The sequence below is a fragment of the Callithrix jacchus genome, chromosome 3 (assembly GCF_049354715.1).
Source record: "Callithrix jacchus isolate 240 chromosome 3, calJac240_pri, whole genome shotgun sequence".
NCBI lineage: Eukaryota > Metazoa > Chordata > Mammalia > Primates > Cebidae > Callithrix > Callithrix jacchus.
In genome coordinates, this window is record NC_133504.1 from 151,352,700 (window position 1) to 151,372,039 (window position 19,340).

General features: G+C 38.7%; 1 protein-coding gene across 6 annotated transcripts in view; it reads left to right on the plus strand.

The window, feature by feature from the left end:
• The window catches only part of ATP8A1 (ATPase phospholipid transporting 8A1), a 250,764-nt gene that overhangs the window by 204,801 nt on the left and 26,623 nt on the right, over positions 1–19,340 (plus strand). For all 6 annotated transcript variants that reach the window (XM_078367269.1, XM_008993413.5, XM_002745887.6 and 3 more), the window contains 4 exons: positions 1,045–1,123; positions 6,436–6,497; positions 8,401–8,457; positions 10,142–10,249. In XM_078367269.1, the coding sequence (XP_078223395.1) occupies positions 1,045–1,123; positions 6,436–6,497; positions 8,401–8,457; positions 10,142–10,249 (306 nt within the window). The remainder of the gene's footprint in view (positions 1–1,044; positions 1,124–6,435; positions 6,498–8,400; positions 8,458–10,141; positions 10,250–19,340) is intronic.

Genomic DNA, 19,340 nt, shown 5'->3' on the forward strand with positions numbered 1-19,340 from the left:
GCTTTCTGTCAAATAAAAACTTGTGGTAATGACATAGTGAGGAGAAGAGACAAAGGTTAATGAGTAACACAAGTTCAAATGTGTAATGTATTGGAGCGTAAATTGGATCATACAATCCAGTGTGGCTGGGAGAACTAACAAAAGAGATCGAGCTCACAGTGGAAAATTTTGGGAGGCAGGCAACTTAATTTCTGTTGTTTGAACAGCTTAAAACTATTAATACATGCCAATTTTATTTAGCGTAAGTTTTGTTTGCAAGAAGCACTTTTAAATGCCAAAACTACAACTGTTCAGAGGGGCCATAAGAATTCTAAACAGTTTTTCTATAACTTAATCTTTCACATCCATGTTACAAAGAAAGTAGCAGTGATACTTGCTCTCTTGTTCTTAAAATACAATAGACATAAAAAGTAGTAACTATTATATGATGTTATAATGATGCAAAACTTGTATTAACAGGTGTTTAAAAATTGTGAAAGCCTTCAGTAAACTCAGTTATAGTCACAGTGCTTTATTTGTATGATTATATAATTTAAATGTTATACTGGCTATAACAAGTGTATATCTTGATACCCTGGTGAGTATAGTATAGAGTATCTTTATGTCTCTTGATAAGAGAAAGCATTACATCTTTAGCATTGGAAAGTTTACAGTTATACATGGGGAAGAGAAAGGGATTTCCCCAAATTACAATTTTTTAAAAGTCTATTCTTCTGGAATTATGAAAATAGTCCCACATAAGGAATTTTAGAATCTGTGTTATTTTATTTTAAATTTTCTTTTTCTGGCAGAAATATAAATTTGGTTTTTGAGAAGTAGAAAAAATTTCAAGTGAAGCTGAAAAAACATTTTGAGAAACATAAAAATAAATAAATGACCCATGAAAGTCTAACAGGCAGAAAGTGTCTGTCAGTTCTATTAATTCACAGCGGTGGCCCAACAGAAACACGTTTTGTGAATCTAGCTTATAGATAAAAAGAAAGGTCAGAGTTCACAGAGCTAGTTTATCGCAAATGGTTCTCATGGATTTTTGTTTTCCCTCAGGTTTTCTGGGTTCATTGTTTAAATGGCCTCTTCCACTCAGTTATTCTGTTTTGGTTTCCACTAAAAGCCCTTCAGTATGGTAAGTAGAAGGGATATGAATGCAAAGAGATGACTTTTTACTTTTTTAGAAAAATAACTTACTGTCAATGTATGTTAAAAAGTATAGCAGTTTCATTGTATGGTATTTCTCTTAACCTAAAATTCATGCATCCAAAAATCGTACACACTTTAAAGATTTTTATTATTCCTTTGGGAGCAAAGTGATTTAATATATGCAAAGCCTTTCTTCTTTACTTCTCATGTTTTGCAAACTTGCAGAGAGTTAAATTTTAGGGCTTTTCCCCTCCTCTGTTGATGTATAGTTTGAGGACAATAAGTGCTAATATTTTATGTAGCCTATTTATTATGCCTATGAGGCTTGTATCAAGCTCTTTATACTGAACCTAATCAGACATGCTAGTATTTTCAAAAATACTTGAGCCAATGTCTTGGATGAGGTTTTTAATATGTTTTTATGTTCATCTTGGAGTGTTAGCTTTTACTCTGTTCATTTTGAGGGGAGTGATTTTATTCTCTCAGTTTGGAGAGAGAGGATCATGGTGCATTTCCTATACACATAAAATTGATTAAATAGCTACTTTAGAAAAGAGATGCCTATGATTCTTAAGCTGGTGCTGCTGTGTCTTGGAGCAGACTTTGCCTTGAGATCCTGGGAAAGACACCAACTATTCAGGGTACCTGCTTCAAAACTACTATAATCAAAAATACAGCACCTAGTACACCCAAGGAATTGTCAGTCCTTTATAAGTACAGGCCATACCTACTGTCTATCAGTTAGTGGTTGCCAATAGAAGAGAGTGCAGCCTGCTGCGGACCACTACTGATCTCCATAGGTAGCCAGAGTGATCCCTGCAAAACATGAATCAGGCCACGCTCCTCCCTCCTCAGAAATCCATAAAGACTTAGCATACTTAGAACAGAATCCTCCACCTTCAAAACTGTTCCCTGTTTACAGATATTTGAATTGGCTCTCTCCCCATATGCCTCCGGTCTGTGCTCAAGAAGCCTTCCCAGATCATCCTGTCCAAAAGAGCAACCTCCACCTGCCCCCACTGCTCCTAGGCTCTATTTCTTTGTCAGCCTGTATTTATAGTACTTGTCAATCAAGTTTTGATATATTTGTTTCTTTGGTATGGTCTTTCTCTCTTTTAGAATTGAAGCTTCAGAAGGGTAGGTAATTAGTAGTTTAATTGTATTCACAGTGTTTAGAAAAGTGCGTAACTTGTAGTGGGCACTCAGTAAATTGCAAATGAATTACCAAGGTCATTATGGCATAAGCAAGGTGAGTATTACAAAGAAGCCAGTGGTTTCATGTTCTAGCTAAGATTTTAACCTTCTTTCTTTATTAATTGTTCAGTAAATTACAATACTAAATACTTTTCAATGTCTAGGCCATGGCATGAGCATGGTAAGAATATTTAATAAAAGTGTAGAATATTGACCCAGGAGACCAGGAGAATCACAGTGACGTAGTTTGCTTGCTTGGTTTGTTTTGAGATATAATTCACATACCATGAAAGTTAACTCTTTTAAAGTGTATAATTCGGTGGTTTTTTTAAATATAATTACAGAATTGTGCAAATGTCACCACAATCTAATGCAAGAACATTGATATCACCCAATAGAGAAACCCCATACCCATTGGCAATCCTCCCTATTTCTCCACACCTTTCCCACCAGGCCCTGGCAACTACTTATATTTTTTTCATCTCTGTGGATTTGCCTATTGTAGACATTTTGTATAAATGGAATTATTATGTGACCTTGGTTCATCCATGTTGCAACTGGAATCAATACTTCCTTTCTCTTTATGGCTGAATAATATTCCATGGTATAGATATACCACATTTTTTAATCTGTTCATCAGTTGATGGACCTTTAGATTGTTTCCACTTTTTGGAGCAACAAGATATGGACGTACAGGGTAAAATTCAAGATACCCTGACCTTAGACAAGCTCTCCAGGTAAAATTTATTTTCAAAATACAAAATCCATATAGATTTGAAAGATAAAGCATGCCCATCTTCTGAACTGCTGTTTCAACCTTCTAAATTAGAAAAAAAGAAGTTGAATATCAAAAGTCGCTTAAACCAGATAGCATCCGAAATACCTTAATAATAACAAGGTTTGAAAGGAATTCCCAAGTGACTTCATCTTCCAGAGAAGTAGTTCCTAGATCCATCATTGCGTTTCTCTGGAAAGAGATGCAGCCATCTAGCTTCAGTAAAGGCAGTTTCACAGGAGTGCTGCTTGTAGAGATCAAAACTAGCCAAGACTAGGTAACAGTTGTTTTGTTTTTTTAAGGGATATATTGACATTTAGCATAAACTGTTTTGTCATTTTGAGGTTGACGGTTTTTTAGTTGTTTGGCCTTGTTTTCATTTTTAAATAAGGGGTGTTTTTGGGGGGAAGGGTTGTTTTGTTTTTTGGTTTCTGAAAGGATGAGGATACTGAGGAACTTCACACATGCTATGTAATATATAGCCATATATTTATTTATTCCTTTGCCTCAGCAGTTCTGAAAGAGTAGTCTGTAGACCCTAGGAATACCCCAGACCTTTTTGTCATGCACAAACAGTGGTACCACTGTGCAAACTAGTCATTATATTCTCCACGGTCATGCACCAGGTTTCACTTAAGAATATGCATGAAGACACTGTAAAATTAATGCTTTTATTAAAACTTGAAGTATCTTAATAATGTTGTGTGTAAGAAAATGGGAAGTATTAACATATATATAAAGCACTTCTGCATACCAAAGTGCAGTGATTGTCTTAAGGTATGGTGCATTCTGGATTGAACCAGAGGTTGCAGAATCATGCATGGGTAAAAGATCCATTCAAAATGCAAAGTAGGCTGAGCACAGTGGCTCACACCTGTAATCCCAGCGCTTTGGGAGGCCAAGGCGGGTGGATCACATGAGGTCAGGAGTTCAAGAGCAGCCTGGCCAACATGGCAAAACTCCATCTCTACTAAAAATACAAAAATTAGCTGAGTATGGTGGCATACACCTGTTGTCCCAGCTACTCAGGAGACTGAGGCAAGAAAATCTCTTGAACCCAGGAGGCAGAGGTTGCAGTGAGCCAAGATTGCGCCACCACACTCCAGCCTGGGTGACAGAATGAGTCCATCTCAAAAACGAAACAAAACAAAAACAAAGTGCAAAGTAGACCAATGGATTTTAATGCAATAAAGTACAGAAAGTTCATTGATATAGTTTCAGATTCCACACTGGCAATCAACCTTTAGGAAACTACCTCTAACTCTTTGAGAAACTACTTGTTGGCCTACAAGCAGTAGCTGGCGCCTGTAATCCCAGCACTTTGGGAGGCTGAGGCAGGTGGATCACTTGAGGTCAGGAGTTTGAGATCAGCCTGGTCAACATGGTGAAACTCTGTCTATACTAAAAATACAAAAATCAGCTGGACGTGGTGATGTGCTCCTGTAACCCCAACTACTTGGGAGGCTGAGGCAGGAGAATTGCTTGAACCTGGAGGCAGAGGTTGCCGTAAGCTGAGAACACATCACTGCACTCCAGCCTGGGTGACAGAGTGAGACTCCATCTCAAAAAAAAAAAAAAAAGTGAAAAAGAAAAGACGAAGAAACTGCTTGTTGAGTTTTGATGTAGTATCAAAGACTATCCACAATTATTGGAAAAGATTATTAAAATACTCTTCCCCTGTATAACTCTATGTCTTTATGCAGCTGGATTTCCCTTTTGGATTTCAACCAAAACAACATAAGAATCTGACTGTTTTCTGTTAAGCCAGAAATAAAAGAAATTGTAAAAATGTAAAACAATACCAGTTTTCTCACTTATTTTTTTGTTTGCTTTGGAAAATAGTTATTTTTCAGAAAATCTGTCATTTATGTTACCAGGTATTGGGTTTTATTTTTATAATAAATCAGTACATAATTTTTAATTTTCTGTTTTAATTTCTAATGTGTTAAATATTGATAGACATAAACAACATAAAAGCTTTTTGAGGCCCTCAATAATTTTTTAGTGTAAAGGGATCCATAGACCAGGAAATATGAGAATGAGTGACTTACCCAAATTATTCAAATACTAACCATGCCTTCCACCTGATACTGCTTGGTGCTTTACATACATAACTTCAATATAACTTCAAAACCCCCTCGGGGTAAATAGCTTCACTCCTTTTAGCTAAACTGAGTTCCATAGGGTTCGATTATAAATAACCCAAGATGACACATCTTCAGTGAACTAAGCTTCAATGTCTCCACAGCCCACCAGTACCATTCTGTTTCATCCCGTACTTTATTCTAATAAATTTTGCCCTTATATATTTGACTCTGAATAAACATTGAATATGTGCATATATTATTGCATTGCACATACCATGGATTTTAAATTTTTCAATGGCATCAATGATTTAATTATTAAGCTATTACTTATTTTCACTTGATTTTATCAGTACTAGAAATTTTTGTACATCAGCACCGCTTCCTTCATCTAAAGCCACGTTGGAAGGAGGCCAGGTGATACAGCTCACTCCTGTAATGCCAGCACTTTGGGAGGCTGAGGCCGGCAGATCACTTGAGGCCAGGAGTTTGAGACCAGCCTGGCCAATGTGGAGAAACCCCATCTCTACTAAAAATAATTTGCTGGGCATGGGGACATGCACACCTATAATCCCGGCTACTCCAGAGTCTGAGGCACAATAATTACTGAACCTAGGTAGCAGAGGTTGCAGTGAGCCAAGATCGCACCACTGTACTCCAACCTGGGCAACAGAGTAAGACTGTCTAAAAAAATAAATTAATAGAAAGAAAGCCACATTTGTTAGTCATTGCTAGAATAACAAAATACTTTAAAATATTCCCCTACCTTCAGCCAGACCCTCAAAGAGCCACCCACATGCCTGAAATCACACTGGTGTTTCCTGGCCCTCTGTGAGTTGCTTTTATGAATCCCTTTTACCCAATGCCAACAACTTTATTGATAGTAAGAAGATTCCCTATGACTCTCATCCATATTGTTGAGTTGTTTGTTACTGTCCAGAATGCCCTTTACTGCTTTTTTTGAACAATTTGCTTGTTTGTTTTTAATCTGGTGGACTCTGAAAATTCCTTAACAAGTCAGGTTTCCTTCTTCAATTTGGCTTCTGTGGCCTGTCTTTATAGCAGCTTTGTTAGCAGTTTCTTAGTGTTTGGGTTTTTTTTTTTTAATTAATCTCATTTCTGGCTCCATTGTGTGTCTCTTGGTTTCCCTTCCTTCGTTCAAACTTTCTGAATGTGTTTATCTTTGAAAAGATTCTGAAAGGATCTCGTTTTCCTTTCTAATAGGCCTCTCTCCTTTTCGCACAGGTACTGCATTTGGAAATGGGAAAACCTCGGATTATCTGCTGCTGGGAAACTTTGTGTACACTGTGAGTGCAGGATGTTTGTCTTGTTTGCCTGTAAAATTAAAGCCTTTCATCTGTGCTTATTTTATTTTTAAATTTAAATGTAAGATGTAAGATGTGTGTTTCTGAATTGAAGGGTTGTTTACAGTTTCCTTTAAAACTGAAATAAGACCCAGCGCTTATAACTGGTACTTATTTCATTTTTGTAAAATAATGAAATAAAATAACTAAATAATAGGAAGTCAGAACTATTAAGTAGCAGGATTGAGGTTTTAACAAATCTTGTGGGGGGTGGTCTCCTTTCTATTGGCATCAACCCACCAACCAAAGTGGTAAAAGAAAAGCAAAAATATGTTTTCAGGGGCTTGTTATCACACAACATGAATGCTAAAGCAGAGCACTGGGTAGAAATAAATGAGTATACATGATAGATGTCTCCTGGGGACACTGTAAATTACCCAGGTCTCAGGAGTATTTTTCTTTAATAAATGTATCTCCTCTTCTTTTTTTTTTTGAGAGGGAGTTTGACTCTTGTCACTCAGGCTGGAATGCAATGGCGCAATGTCAGCTCACTGCAGCTTCTGCCTCCTGAGTTCACATGATTCTCCTGCCTCAGCCTTCTGAGTAGCTGGGATTACAGGCACGCACTACCACACCTGGCTAATTTTTGTATTTTTAATAGAGACAAGGTTTTACCATGTTGCCTAGGCTGGTCTCGAACTCTGACCTCAGGTGATTCGCCCACCTTGGCCTCCCAAAGTACTGGGATTACAGATGTGAGCCACCACACCCAGCCTGAATCTCTTTTAGAATTTTTGGATCATATAAATTAATTTTTACATTTTAATAAGTTTTATTTCTACAAATATTCTAAATTACCATTAGCTGTCCTGCTGAGAAAGCTCAATTGTTCTTACTGTAACCTAACTTTATAACGCCACTGGGAAGTGTCTAAGCACATGCTGTGTGTAAACCCTTACTGTGCCTTAAAGTAGGACTGGGCACTTAAAGTATTTATTGATCAAGTGCTAGCAAACATCACTTTCATCACCACAATTATCAAAAGTGCCTAGAGGTTCCTTGACTACTAACAATATTTAAGATTGTGTTATTATAAATAAGTAATATTCTATGTTCTGAGTATTTTACAAAGAAAAAAAAACTAAGATTGGTAAGCTTTATCAGTCCCAGTTTACACATATAGGAGTTGAGACGCAGAGAGGCGATGTAACTTACTTTGTTCATTAATCACAATAGCTAAGTGATAAAGTTTTGGACACAGATAATCTGACTCCATGGCAAGTGCACTTCATAATTATGTTCTACTATGGAAAACAGAGCGGTTAATCCAAACCCAGTTTTCTTTTGCAGAATGACCAGCATAAGCCCCAGAGATGGGTGCATATATTATGGAGGAACGACAGTCTCATATCCTACTCAGCAAGGTCTTAAGTAAAGTTCCAGAGGAAGCATTTAGATTTCTAAATATCTGGTTATTTTATTTGTTAAAGTTTGTCTTTGAAATTCAGAAAGTTGGACTTTTAGTATGAAGGATGATTTAAAATAAAGGTAAAGCAAGCTTGAAAACTCAAATTAACTCCAGGCATGTGCTGTCGCTGTTCATGAATTGTACAGAAAAAATAGGCAAACACATACAGCGGAGATTGTGGATGAAGGGTCAGGCTGTGCAGGTGAGGGAGAGGCAAGGAAGCTGGAAGTGCAATGCTGCTATGGGCACCTCTGACCTATGACAGTCCCATCCGCCGCCCAGCTCATTCACCTGTTTGGTAGTCGGACATACAAAGCAAGCAGCAGTCTCCTAGTCCCATGGTCACGTTCAGAAATATCTGTTATTTATAACTCTTTCAGTCATTTGATGAACTATCATGTTCATGAGATAAAATAACATTTTCCCCTTCTGTTTTAGTTTGTGGTGATAACTGTGTGTTTGAAAGCTGGTCTGGAAACGTCATATTGGACATGGGTAAGAAAATATCTAAGCGATAAAGTTTTGGACACAGATAATCTGACTCCATGGCAAGTGCACTTCATAATTATGTTCTACTATGGAAAACACAGAGCGGTTAATCCAAACCCAGTTTTCTTTTGCAGAATGACCAGCATAAGCCCCAGAAATGGGTGCATATATTATGGAGGAACGCAACCAAGAAATGTCCCTTGACTTATGCATTATCTCTAGTTTTGGTGTTCATCACTGTAACTTGATATGTCCCAGGTTGATATATCCTGGTCCACAGGATTTTTGTTGTTTTCTTTTATTTTTATTTTTATTTTTTGAGACAGAATTTCGCTCTCTTGCCAGGCTGGAGTGCAGTGGCGCAATCCCGGCTCACTGCAACTTCCATTTTCCAGTTTCAAGCAATTCTCCTGCCTCAGCCTCCCTGGTAGCTGGGACTATAGGCATGTACCACCACACCCTGCTAATTTTTTTGTATTTTTAGTAGAGACAGGGTTTCACCATGTTGGCCAGGATGGTCTCAATATCTTGACCTTGTGATCTGCCCGCCTCGGCCTCCCAGAGTGCTGGGATTACAGGCATGAGTTGTTGTTGTTGTTGTTGTTGTTGTTGTTGTTGTTGTTTTGAGATGGAGTCTCACTCTGTCGCCAAGCTGTAGTGCAGTGGCGTGATCTCGACTGACTGCAGTCTCCAGCTCATGGGTTCAAGCAATTCTCCTGCCTCAGCCTCCTGAGTAGCTGGGACTACTGGCATGTGCCACCATGCCCAGCTAATTTTTGTATTTTTAGTAGAAATGGGGTTTCACCATGTTGGCCAAGATGGTCTTAATCTCTTGACCTCGTGATCCACCCACCTCGGCCTCCCAAAGGCTTGGGATTACAGGCATGAGCTGCCACATCCAGCCAGTCCACAGGTTTTTAATTGTGGAGTGTCAGGGATAGGGAAAGGAGAACTGGAGGGTTTAGTTGGGAAATACTGAGTTAAACAAACTTAAACAAGTGCATTACCACAAGACTTCTCAGAGCCTTTAATGTATTGTCGTATATTATTAGTATCCCAGGAAGTGGCGAGACATTAAACTTAAAGACTACAGTTCTTTTCTTAGAGGTGTCACAGGACTGGTGTTCTGCAGAAAATCATTGGGAAGTGATTCTGAAAACTGAAAATACTAATGAAAGATTTGTCCTCAGATGTTTATAAATATCCAGTCTTCTTCCATTTTAGATACGATAGTTTTGCAGTATACCCTCATCCAGTAGAGACCCAGGAAACAAAAAGAAATTAAAGTTTGATGTCCCTGGGAAAGATTGGCAAGAGGCATTTGGATTTAACGGTCATCAGCCTGCATATAATATTCTCACAAGGGTCTGACATCTTTTGGTGACAGCATACAGACCAAGAGAAAGGCAGGCTTCCAAATGGTCAGGGATAAAAAAGGTAAGAGTAATAGGGGAAAACTACCAAAGAAGCTAGAAGAGGGACAGTTCTAAATTCCAGTACCACACACATCACAACTCTTGTGGAAGAGATTAGCACTTAAATATCCAATTAAAAAACACACATGTAGAAATTCCTACAGATAATATTTTATGGATTTAATAAAAGTTAAGGGAATTTGAGAGGGTTTTATTAGTATTTGTGTACTTGGTCTACATAAAAATTTTTTAACTCAGATTTCCTTGCTCTACAGTTCAGCCACATAGCGATATGGGGTAGCATCGCACTCTGGGTGGTGTTTTTTGGAATCTACTCATCTCTGTGGCCTGCCGTTCCGATGGCCCCTGATATGTCAGGAGAGGTAATGTGTGCTAATAACTCACCCTCTAACAAAACCTTGAAAATGGTATTTTAGTGAACCTTAATCAGCATAATTTTCCATCTTGTTGATTTATATTAAAATAGTATTTGACCATTTAAATGCTGTTCTTAAATTCCACGGTTTTGAGTGATTAATCTTAAGAGAATATTTTTTAAACTTGAACATATTACTTAAATCTGACTTATTCTTTCATAAACATAGCCAGGACAATAAAATACGGTTGTCAGGGGCTTGAATCTCGTTGAGAATATCCATATAGAAGACGCACTTTTTAAATTACACCATAAGGCCACAAATACATTTTAATAAAAGATTTGGGGAAATGGCAAGTTTCTGCCTTGGGATAGTCTATCATTTCTTCTGTTATCTCTTATTCTAGAGGAAAGTCTGCTGTCACTAGATTAAATGCACTTTTTAGGTTGTCCTAATGACATCAGTTTGGTTTTCATTTTGAAAGAATTAGGGCATCTGACATTTCAGCCTTATCATCATCCATTTTCAATTCTGTCTTTCAGTTTCTTGTTACACTGGTAGGAATTGAGTTATTAGGTGTTCATGAGGGAGTGTCAAAAGATCTCCGTTCCTTCTGAAGAGACTCCAGCAGTAGGAGGGTTTATGATTTCAATTGCAGGAAATTTGACATAAAATGTATAAAAGAAAATGTGGAAAACATTTTGGGATTTCCTGTGACCTCACAGTAACTTGCAAATCAAGGTAATGTGAGCTCCGTGACAGTACATTGTTTTACCGCAGTCACAGGAACCCTTTCCAGTGGTTTGCATGTATTCACTGCCCATAAGTACTGCCTGAGTACCTTTCACTTTTGACAGTCTGGTTTATAGATCATTTTCATGAAATTTTATCTGACAGCATCCTGCTTTTTATAAATTAGCAGAATGCAGACACATTTTTAAAATTTTGTGGTTAAATTTATTAGAGAGAGGTATCATATACTATTACAGCAAAACCAGACATATCAAGGAGTATGTACTTCCTTCTACAAAAAGTGAGGGCTTCTTTTGAAACATATACTGTGAAAACTAGAAATTTTACAGCATGTATTCTAAGCAGAACAGGGAGAAAGCTGTGAGTGGATCTCCGCTTTACGTTGGTTTCTAAGTCCTTTTCTTGAAGTAAAGGAATACAACTGAAGGAAAAAAAGAGTGTGTGCATGTGTGTGAATCTGATGATGACATTCGGAAAATTCAGTTCTATTCTTTGTTTTTATTTGATGTGCTCTGTCTCATTGGACCTGCTTTTCCCTTAGGTTGATTTTAACTTGATATCCTTATCATTAGACATAAGTCTTTGCCTTCCTTTATCTCATTTCTTAATGTTTGTTTTATTTTCAAAATTAATAACACAAAAGATTTGAGACCCAGATGGTTTAAGCAAGTATTGCCAATAGGTTTGATGACAAGAACTGAGGTTTTGACCACCTACTTCTAGGACAAGTGTGAAGTTTGACTGGCTTTTTGCCAGCCAAATATAATTCTACCCCTGCCTATAGAATTCCCAGTACTACCCAAACACAAACTTAATATCATCTCCTGAGACTCATGGTAATGCTGTGTTTAATTCAAAGTGAAATGAATGTCAGTACTCCTTCAAATTTCTGTTCACTTCATATACAGTGGGAAGTGCTAACAGAGGTTCTTTTCTTGTTATTACTACTGCTACTTTGAATATAGTGTTTAAATAGCTGGTGTTCCATTGAAATAAGAAAATGGATTAATTCAGCTGTAGGGTAGCTTTACTAGCATGTCCAAAATGTAAGTCTGTTTTATTTATTCAAATACAAGAAGAATACTTTAAATTTACATAGTACTTTAGTGCTCCCAAAGCATTTTGGTGTGGGTATGGATATGGATGTGGTGGGCTGTGTGTGTGTGGATGTGTGGGTGTGGGTGTGTGTGTCTGTGTGTGTGTGTGTGTGAAAATGAGCCTCACAACAATGCCAATATAAGGATATAGTGAGAATGCCACTCACATTCTGGAGAGTAAATCATCTCCATTTACTGCTATTGGGCACTAGGCTATTAAGTCCAAAAAATGCTGTAGCTGTATTCAGTGTTTAACATTTTTATTATAGATATAGAGTCACTAATTATGTTACATTACAACATAGTTAATTTCAGGAAGAAGGGACTACTCTTAGGTCCAACTTTTTCTAATCTTAAAATTCTTAAGAATATAGCCAAATATATATGCATATTTACATATATATAAATATAAAATTCATGTATGTGCCATTATTTATATCTATAGGTATATACATAATTGGCCAACTGTCTTAATTAAAGTTTATTCAACTGTTAACTTTCATATATTGTACATTACATATATGATCTATTGCATAGAGTAATATATTATTATAAGTAATGCCAGCATAAGTTAAATATTAGCATCTGCTGCCTTGACATGTTTTATGATATCCACATAATGAAACACGGCCCAGAGCAGCCCCCAGAACTTGAGGCTGTTCTGCAGGATTCCTGATGCAGAGTGTTAGGTAATTTCTGTCACTACCACTAACAGGGTCATAAGTATCTAATCCAAAGACCATATCCCCAGGATCCCAGTCCTTTCCTGTGTTGATTTGGCAGCAGTTCTTCCACACTAAATAATTAACTAATTTTGTATGTAAGTATGTTTTGGTTGCCCAAAAGCTTAATAAGGGTCTCCAGGATGGTACCTTGTAGAGGTGGAGCAGACAAAGAATAGCAGTCCTGTTCTGCTCTGTGCTGTTTCAGGAGGTGTTTTGGAGAGTGAGGTACTGTGTCGTTCTAAAGGAGCATTGACTGAATAGAGAAGCCCTATAAAAAGGCAAACAAGATCTGGGAAGAATAACACCAATAATTCCTCATGAATATTGAATGCTTACTTTAGCCCAGATAGTTCTGTAAGAACTTTACGTATATATATTCATTCAGTCATTCCAACAGCTATTGAGATTCCTGTGTTTCAGTCCTGAAGGAAACAGAAACCCATGCCCTCCCATAGCTCACTTTTCTAGTGCAAAAGGGCAGAGCATAAACACAATGAGTAATGCAATATGGCTATATTTAAGTGCCTAGAGAAAAGTACAGCAGTCAAGGGGAACCAAGAGCCATATTTTCAGTTGTGTTTCCTATACAGCCTTGTGGCTTTTACTCATGGTCAGATCAAAAGAACTCTGGAGGAGCTTGAGAGGGAAGCGTTAGGACCTGATTTCTGTTTTCGCGGTAGTACTCTGACTGTTGTATTGCAAGCTGCTTAGGAGGTTATTCCAATAAAGCGGGTGAGAGATCATGATGTATGGGGCCAGGAGGGCAGCAGTGGTGAGAAGTGGTTGGACTCTGAATATAGTTTGAACGGGGAGCCAATTGGATTGGTGGACAGGTTGGATGTGAGGAGACAGAAGAGAAGTCAGGGCAAACTGTTGTGTTTGCCATGAATGTCAGGAGAGTGCGCTTGTTGGTAACTCACGTGATCCTCAAAACAAACGAGTTGCCATACTCACTCTTTTACAGATGTGGAAATTGAGGCACAGAGAAGTTAAGAACCTTGTCTGACGTCACAGTGATAGTGACAGAGATACGGTTTCAAGTTCAATATCTGATCCCCAGGTCTGCTACCTTAAACGCTGCTCTGTGCTCCTTCTCTGATATTAGTTGCTAAGAGGAATTCGTGATATTTGCTCTGAAAATAAGAAGTCTGAAGGGACTCTTAGTCCTCGCAGGTATTTCAGGGATTTGTAAAGGAAAAGAAATCTCTGTATTCTGTTTTCCTGACAGCACTACCTCCTCCTTGTTTCTTCTCTCTTCCTTTTCCTCTCTGTAGACATTGCAGTGGTCTTGTTCTTCCTCAGCCCTTCTTCCACATCAGTGCCACAATAACTTTTTCAGAATGCCTAAACTCTTTCTCGAGCATCCACTGTGTCTTCATTTCTTTCTTCATTCTCTCAGACCTGATGGTGTGCAGCCCCTAATGCCCCATAAATGAGTGTTAAGTGATTGGCAAATAACATTTTTTGCTTGCTTACGTGTTTTAGACAAACAAATGAGAAACAGTGAAATAGGTGTTATAGAGAAGCAGCTTTCAGCTCAAATAGGTACATCTTTCTAACATCTTGTGATTTCCAACATATGAAGATTTTCAGCAGCAGAACAAGATGCTGGTCTCATTTAACTAACACTTCCCAGACCAGGCAGCTGAGCTCCCAGCCACTGTGATACTTAATCAGCACTACATTCTATGCCTCTGAGCTTACCTTCCAATTCATAAGATTGAGATTCTCTTTTATGCCTCTCTTTGCTGTGTCCACTTTAGAGAAATATCTTAAAAAGACACAGACTATTTTGCTCTAGTTAACAGGATCTCAGGGTGCAAATTCTACAAATTCAGCAACTTACGGGTATAGGTCTCATGCTTCTATATTCAGCTTGATGCAGATTCACACATAAATTGGAACTTTACAGTCATTTCCAATTTATATTCTTGGGTCATCTTTGCAGCAGAGATAGCCATTTCTCTCAATGTGTTGAAGGAAAGTCCTTGCTCCCTAAGTTGGAGAGGGAAGGGAGCCAAATGTATTGTGTCCTACTAAGTTCTTCAGGCACTGTGTTTGATGCTAGACATTCCTTGTTTTTGTTAAACTCATGTTTCAAATCTGTATAGTAAGCAAAGAAATAGCTAGTGACCCAGAGACTTTAACCCAAGTGATTCTTTTCAAGTCTCATTGGTTTCTGCTAACATCCTGAGGAATTTAATACCTTCTTTTTGGGTCCCGTGGCTGTTCCTTACACTCAGGTGATACCTCTTTTTGTCTTGTAGCCATCCTCCTGCATTCAATCCATCTGCTATTTCCCCACTTTTTCCAGGGCCCTGAACAATTTCCTTAAGCTAGCCAGATATGAAAGTGCTCCTGTCTCTTCCCCTTCTCAACACCCACCTGACTCCCTCAACCGATTTAGAGAATTTCATCTCACTTCATATCCTAGCCTCTTGTCTCATCTTAACACCAATATTAGCATAAATATCCATTTCATTAAAAATTTTAAAAACAACTAAATAGTTTTTTTATAAACCTTCACTCCTGAATGAAACAGACAGAAACTCATGCCCTCCCATGGCTCACTTTTCTAGTGCAAGGAGGCAGACCATAAATACAATGAGTTATAAAATATGGATATATTTCAATAAATAGAAAACTCGGTCATCCTACATCATTAGAAAAGTAATGGTTGCCACCCAGCTATACTAGGGTCCCATTTTTGAAGGGCCAGTCACTATTAGATGCACTTTTCATGTGGTCACTCAGTTAACGTTCACAGCCACACTCTGAGGTACATCCTTTTAGACATTTCATAGACACAGAGTGGTTAAGTCACTTTCTGAAGGTCAAACAGCTTCAGAGGGTCTAAACTACAGTGTGAACCCAGCCTGAGTCTGTCCTCTGATGCACCATGTACACTCCTGTCTGTTCCTTTTCCATTCCTTCTCTCATCTTTTCTTTCCCCTTCCCTGTGGCTTTTCTCCCAGACTTATCAAATTTAAAGGTTTAATGCCCTTCTAGCATCAGTGCCACCCATCGAAGTACTTAGTTGCATCTGGTGGATGAACTGACCAGTCATCGTGTGCGTGTAATATTTCCATCTTCAGCTGTCCTTAGCTGCCTTTGTCTCTGCCCAGGAGTTCTTTTCATAGCGTCAGATAGCTTTTTCCCTTTTGCTTCCACTCATTCTGCATGCCTGTAGTGACCAGATATCCCCAAACATCTCAGAGTTTAATGCAGACTTCAGTTACTGTATCCTCAGCCAAGAGTTGGTTGTTCTCAGTTGGTGGGCAGGGTGTTCCCACTTGGAAAACATTCCTTCCTAGAGTTCTGCACGTTGTTTCCCTGCAGTAATTCTACATCTCTACCCATAGTAATGATTCAAATGATAATGATTAACAAGTGTCCCAGAACCATAAATTATTGAAATATTTAACTCTTCAAAAGGAATTATGATATCGAGGGTTGGGCAGTGGGGGTAAGGTAGACAATTGGAAAATGCAACAATAAGAAATCATTTAGGAAAGGAAAATAAAGAGAAACTAGTGTGATGAACTTGGCTGTGACTTTAAATATGTCGCTGTCTTCCTCTCCTCTCACAAATATGGTTGTGATTTAAGAGGAGACTTTTTTTTTCGGACCTGACTTGTATTTTTTCACACCAGTACAACAATTTATGGGGCAAGGTAGGCCCTGGGGAAAAGTGCTATGTTATATAAACATATGCTGGCCTGCTTTTCCAACTTGTCTAAATTATGTTACTGGATATTTTTTTAATTTCTAGGAGAAAATAGTTTAGCCAATGATTAATAAACCAGATTAAAAAATAAAAAAACCAAGCCACAGCAAGGATCATTTCATATCAGGATTAATAACAGAAGCTTAGTATCAGCAAAACTTTTAAATTTATTGTGGCCTTGCAGACAGGCACTGTAAAGTCCTCCCAAGCACCATCTGTTTCTTCTCTCCCTGGCCTAAGGGATCTATAAAACTACTGAAGGAAATTGAAGTTAAGGAACAAGCATGTGTTTTACAGAATTTCAGATCTCTTGATTGAGGTTTGTAAAGGCTTTCTGAAAAACAATAAAAATCTTTGTTGAACCCTTTGGTGTCACCCCTGTAGGAAAGGTATTAATAAACTACATTAGTGATATGATTTTCCTAAGTTATGCTGTTGCCTATTTTATCCAACATAATAAATTACTTTTCATATGAGGAATTTCCTGGTTAAAATCGTCTTTATTCATCTATCAGCTTTTAATTACCTCCATAGCATGTGGTAATTTATTGATCTTAAGACCAACCCTTGTTGATGAGGTGGGGCAGTGTTATGAATGATGGAGTTTCATCCGAGATGACTGTTTAGCCGAGTAGTCTGGAGGGAACTTGTACGCAGAATTCTGTCAGATATTCTTCAGTGAGCCAATGACTGTGAGCCCATCTGATAAAACCTGCCACTGGTCACGGTCCTCATGCCCCAGCAGTAAAGGAGACAGGCAGACCTTCACAGATTTGAAGGCAGCTGGCCAAGAGCCACTTCCAAGCCCATTTCGTGAAGAGAAGTACATATGGAAATGCCGAGAGGGAAAGGGTGACATGGATATGACAAATGTCATCATGAATCAGGACATCTGCACACACTTTACGGTGAGAGCTCTCTTTAGAGCCATTATGAGAACCAGCATTGTGTTTTGTAACCACAGCACCTTTGCCTGCAATATATAGCAAGTATAGATTGAGTGTCTAATGTGCACTAGGGCCTGTGTTAGGCACTGGAGGATGCAAGGATGGAATTGTCCTTGCCTTTAAGGATCCCTTTGCTTAATGGTGGGGCACTGATGTCATAAACCAGAGAGAGGCCATGATGTACCCACATGCTACAGTGATGAGCAAGGGATGAAAGCTGAAGGAAGCCTGCTCCTGTTATGACGCAGCTTAACTATTCAGCTCTAGAATCAATTCATTGTCACATTCATTTATTCCGCAAGTATGTGTTGTGTTGAGGACTTAATTGGTGCCAGATACTGTTCCTAGATACTAGGTTAATTAGGCAGGATCCCCATTGCCTCATTAAGAGGGCCAGGGAATGGGAAGGAGAAACAGGAACCAAACCACTTAACAAATAACTAAATGAGGAATAAGTAAAGATAAATTGGACAGAGTAATAAGTGATGGGAAGAACACAGAACAGATATGATAGGGGACAGGATTATAATGGGTGTTCTAGGAAGGTCTTTTTGAAGTTGGGACAATTAAGCTGAAACTCAACATGATACAGGAATATGAAGAAGAGCATTTCACGCTCAAGGAATGGCAGGTGCCTCTTCTCTAAGGCAGCAATGGGACTTTCCATTCAAAGACAAGGCCTGTGACTCCAGCAGAGAGGGCTGGAGAGAGAGAGCACTATGAGGTGGGGTCAGTAAGGTGGGCAGAGGGGTGGTCCGCCCTCCACCAGGGTGGGATTATATACGAGAAGGTCTCTGCCTGTCTCCTTCACTGCTGGGGGCATGAGGACCTTGACCAATGGCAGGTTTTACTGGGTGGAGTCACAGTCATTGGCTTATTGAAGAACATCTGACAGAATTGTGCATACTTGTTCCCTCCAGATTACTTGGCTAAGGACAGTCATCTCTGACGAAACTCCGTTGTATTATAACACTGCCCCACCTCATCAACAAGGGTTAGTCTTAAGATCAGTATATCACCACATGCTATGGAGGTAATTAAAAGCTGATAGATGAATAAAGACGATTTTAACCAGGAAATTCCTCATATGAAAAGTAGTTTACTATGATGGATAAAATAGTTAACAGCGCAGTTTAGGAAAATCATATCACCAATGCAGTTTCTTAATCCCGCCAGGTCCAGCATTCCAGTTCAGGAACCACCACACCTTTTGTTTGAATGACAGGCCAGAAATACTCATAAAAGAAAGTATAAAAGCCGTTGTGCCATCTGTTTCAATAAAGGTCATAACTGGACATAATTCTTGCATTCCATCTTATAGTAAGGTAAAGGCATTGTCAGTGGTGCTGAGCTGTTTTGTTCAAAGTTATCACTTAACTTTGGATCATCCAAAGCAAATTACTTTATGACATATTTTTCAGGGTTTAAAAAAGTAACTGGATTAAACAAGATAGAAACTTATTTCTCTTCCATGTAAAAGAAGTCATGTGGGAGACAGGCAGTCCAGGACTGGTACGGCATCTTCACAGTCATCAGAGACTAGGTTTCTTGTAACTTACTGTACTGCCAACCTTAGTGTACTTCCTCATGCAGTGTACTGCCCACCTCGCTGATACCACCTCATAGGGCTCTCTCCAGCCCCCTCTGAGGCAGTTACAGACTTTGTCTTTGGATGGAAAATCACATTGCCACCTTAGAGAATGGGCACCTGCTGTTCCTTGAGCATGAAATGCTCTTCTTGAGTCTAGAATGGCTGCCTGAGCTCTGGCCATTTTACCAACCTTCCAAAACTAGCAAGAGAGGGAAGAAGGATTAGCCCTTTCTATTTGAGGCTCCTTCTTAGACATT